We start from the raw sequence: 2,374 nt of genomic DNA on the forward strand, positions 1-2,374 counted from the left end.
AAAATATGTGGATCAAAAGAAACAAACCAGAATAATTTTAATAAATAAATGAGGTAAGTGAAGAATAAAAAAATAGACTTTGAAAGTATAGAAAAAGGAAATCAATTTCTGAATATGATGGGAAAGAGAGATCATTTCAGGAAAATATAAAAAGTAAATAAATGTTAATTACATTTCCTTGATGTGCCTCCTGTCTTGACTAAGCCGACATTGTTGGAATGGATTTCTTTAGTGTAGTCCTAGATATCCCAATGGTTCTGACGCCTTCCGCTTATCGTGATGATTTTACTTTTTGGCTTAGAGGTCCATCACTGACTGACTGGTCCTACTAACTAAAAAAGGAATGAATAGATCTGAATTAAAATAGATACTGTTTAATATAAGAATTAAGACTTAATGTAAAAGAAAAACATTTATTATGTTGTATATTATAGTATTTAAGTAAACTAAATTTAAACATAACAAATAAAGATCTAAATTCAGATACAATATATTAAACGAAAGAAAATTTCATAGAAAAACGACTAAAAAGTGATCAAAATCAAGTTAATGTAGGGGAAAGTGAGAAAAATTTTGATTTAATGTAAATTAAAAGAAATAAAACAAATAATTTTAAAAAGTATTAAATTCTAAGAAAAGGTAAGTGAAATAAATGAGGTAAGTAAAGAATACAAGAATAAGCATTGAAAAAAAAGATAAAAGTCCAAACGTAAATTAAAAGAAATAAAACAGAATAATTTTAAAAAGTATAAATTCTAAGAAAAGGTAAGTGAAAAAATAAATTAGGTAAGTAAAGAATAAAAAAATAGGCTTTGAAAGTATAGAAAAAGAGAAACAATTTCTGAATATGATGGAAAAGAGAAATCATTTTTGAAAAATATAAAAAGTAAATAAATGTTAATTACATTTCCTTGATGTGCCTCTTGCCTCGACTGGGTCGAAATTATTGGAATTGACTTTGCTGATCTATCCCTTGATGTGTTGATAGTGCCTCTTCCCTTGATTGGACCGAGATTAGTGGAATGGATTTTGGTAGAATCGTCCCTTGATGTCCTAGTGGTCCTTATGTCCTCACTTGTTGTTGACTTCCATGCTATCACTGACTGCTCCTACTAACCAAAACAAGAATGAAAAGATCTGAATTAAGCTATTGTTTAGATTAGTGTAAGAGTTAAGTGTTACAGTAAAAGAAAATGATTTATTATATATTATAGTATCTATAGAATGATTAAATGTAAATAAAAAGAAAAAATTCAAATAAACGTAAAATAAAATGTTATCTATCCATGATCAGTGTAGATTTAAAATTTTTTTTTGGTAAGAATTACAATTTTATAGTAACTAAACATATGCTTCTACGAACGCTTTAATAATACCAGATTTTTTATGGATGCTTAGTCAAGAAGGAAATTTTACGTGAAGAAATAACACCTGTTTGCATATTCCTTTACTATTACGATTGGTTAAAAGTATATTATATGTTTTTAAAAAAATTCTTTCAATAATAATTTCAAAAATAAATACCCAAACTTCCTTTCTATTCATCTAAGCATTACCTAAGGACCAAATGCTGATATCATTAATGCAAGTCTATTATTCTCAGTTAGTAAATATTGTCACCTACCAAGTAGTTACTATGAATCCTTTCTTTAGTAATAGGCAACAGATTCCTCTGCATCCATTCGGGAAAAGGCATTTTCATGTTTCATTCAGACGCTGTTATGTTGTGGAGTGAAACAGGACTGCAACGATCGATGCCTTACGGCATACGGTGCCCGGAGTTGTGGTATAATATTCCTGTAAAATGAATTATTACATTATTAAGAATGCAACTAATTAATTAATTAATAATGTACACATTAGAAATAAAGCTAGAGGTCATACAAGTTTCTATTGCAGAAGAACAAAAAGACAAAGGTGTAACTTAAATACTTAAATAAAAAATAAATTTTATTTAACTTAGTCATAAGGAAAATTATAAGAGCAAAAAAAAGCGCACGTTGAATGTCTTGGAAATGAAGAGGATTTGGAAAACATTGAAAGGGTGCAGGAGTGTAAAAAGGTACGCAGAATGTAATGGTGCAATCGGTTTTCAAGTGCGGTGGCAAAAAAGCACCGTGCGGCACTGCTAAACGCAAAAAAAAGAAAATTATGAGAACAAGAAAAAGCGCACGTTAAATCTCTTGGAAATGAAGAGGGTTTGGAAAACATTGAAAGGGTGCAGGAATGTAAAAAGGTGCGCAGAATCTAATGGTGCAATCAGTTTTCAAGTGCGGTGTCGAAAAAGTACTCTCCGGCACTGCTAAACGCGAAAATGAGGAAAATTATAACAGCAAAAAATAGCGCTCGTGGAATTTCTTGGAGATAAAGAGGA

General features: G+C 29.8%; 1 protein-coding gene across 1 annotated transcript in view; it reads right to left on the reverse strand.

Moving 5' to 3' along the window:
- The window catches only part of LOC112904407, a 3,437-nt gene extending 1,618 nt beyond the window's left edge, over positions 1 to 1,819 (reverse strand). Inside the window, exons 1-2 of the mRNA XM_025974346.1 lie at positions 1,625 to 1,819; positions 921 to 1,109 (exon numbers count right to left, since the gene is read on the reverse strand). Coding sequence (XP_025830131.1) covers positions 921 to 1,109; positions 1,625 to 1,702 — 267 coding nt within the window. The 5' untranslated portion in view covers positions 1,703 to 1,819. The remainder of the gene's footprint in view (positions 1 to 920; positions 1,110 to 1,624) is intronic.
- Positions 1,820 to 2,374: the final 555 nt, after the last annotated feature.

This window comes from Agrilus planipennis, unplaced genomic scaffold, assembly GCF_000699045.2.
Source record: "Agrilus planipennis isolate EAB-ADULT unplaced genomic scaffold, Apla_2.0 scaffold48, whole genome shotgun sequence".
NCBI lineage: Eukaryota > Metazoa > Arthropoda > Insecta > Coleoptera > Buprestidae > Agrilus > Agrilus planipennis.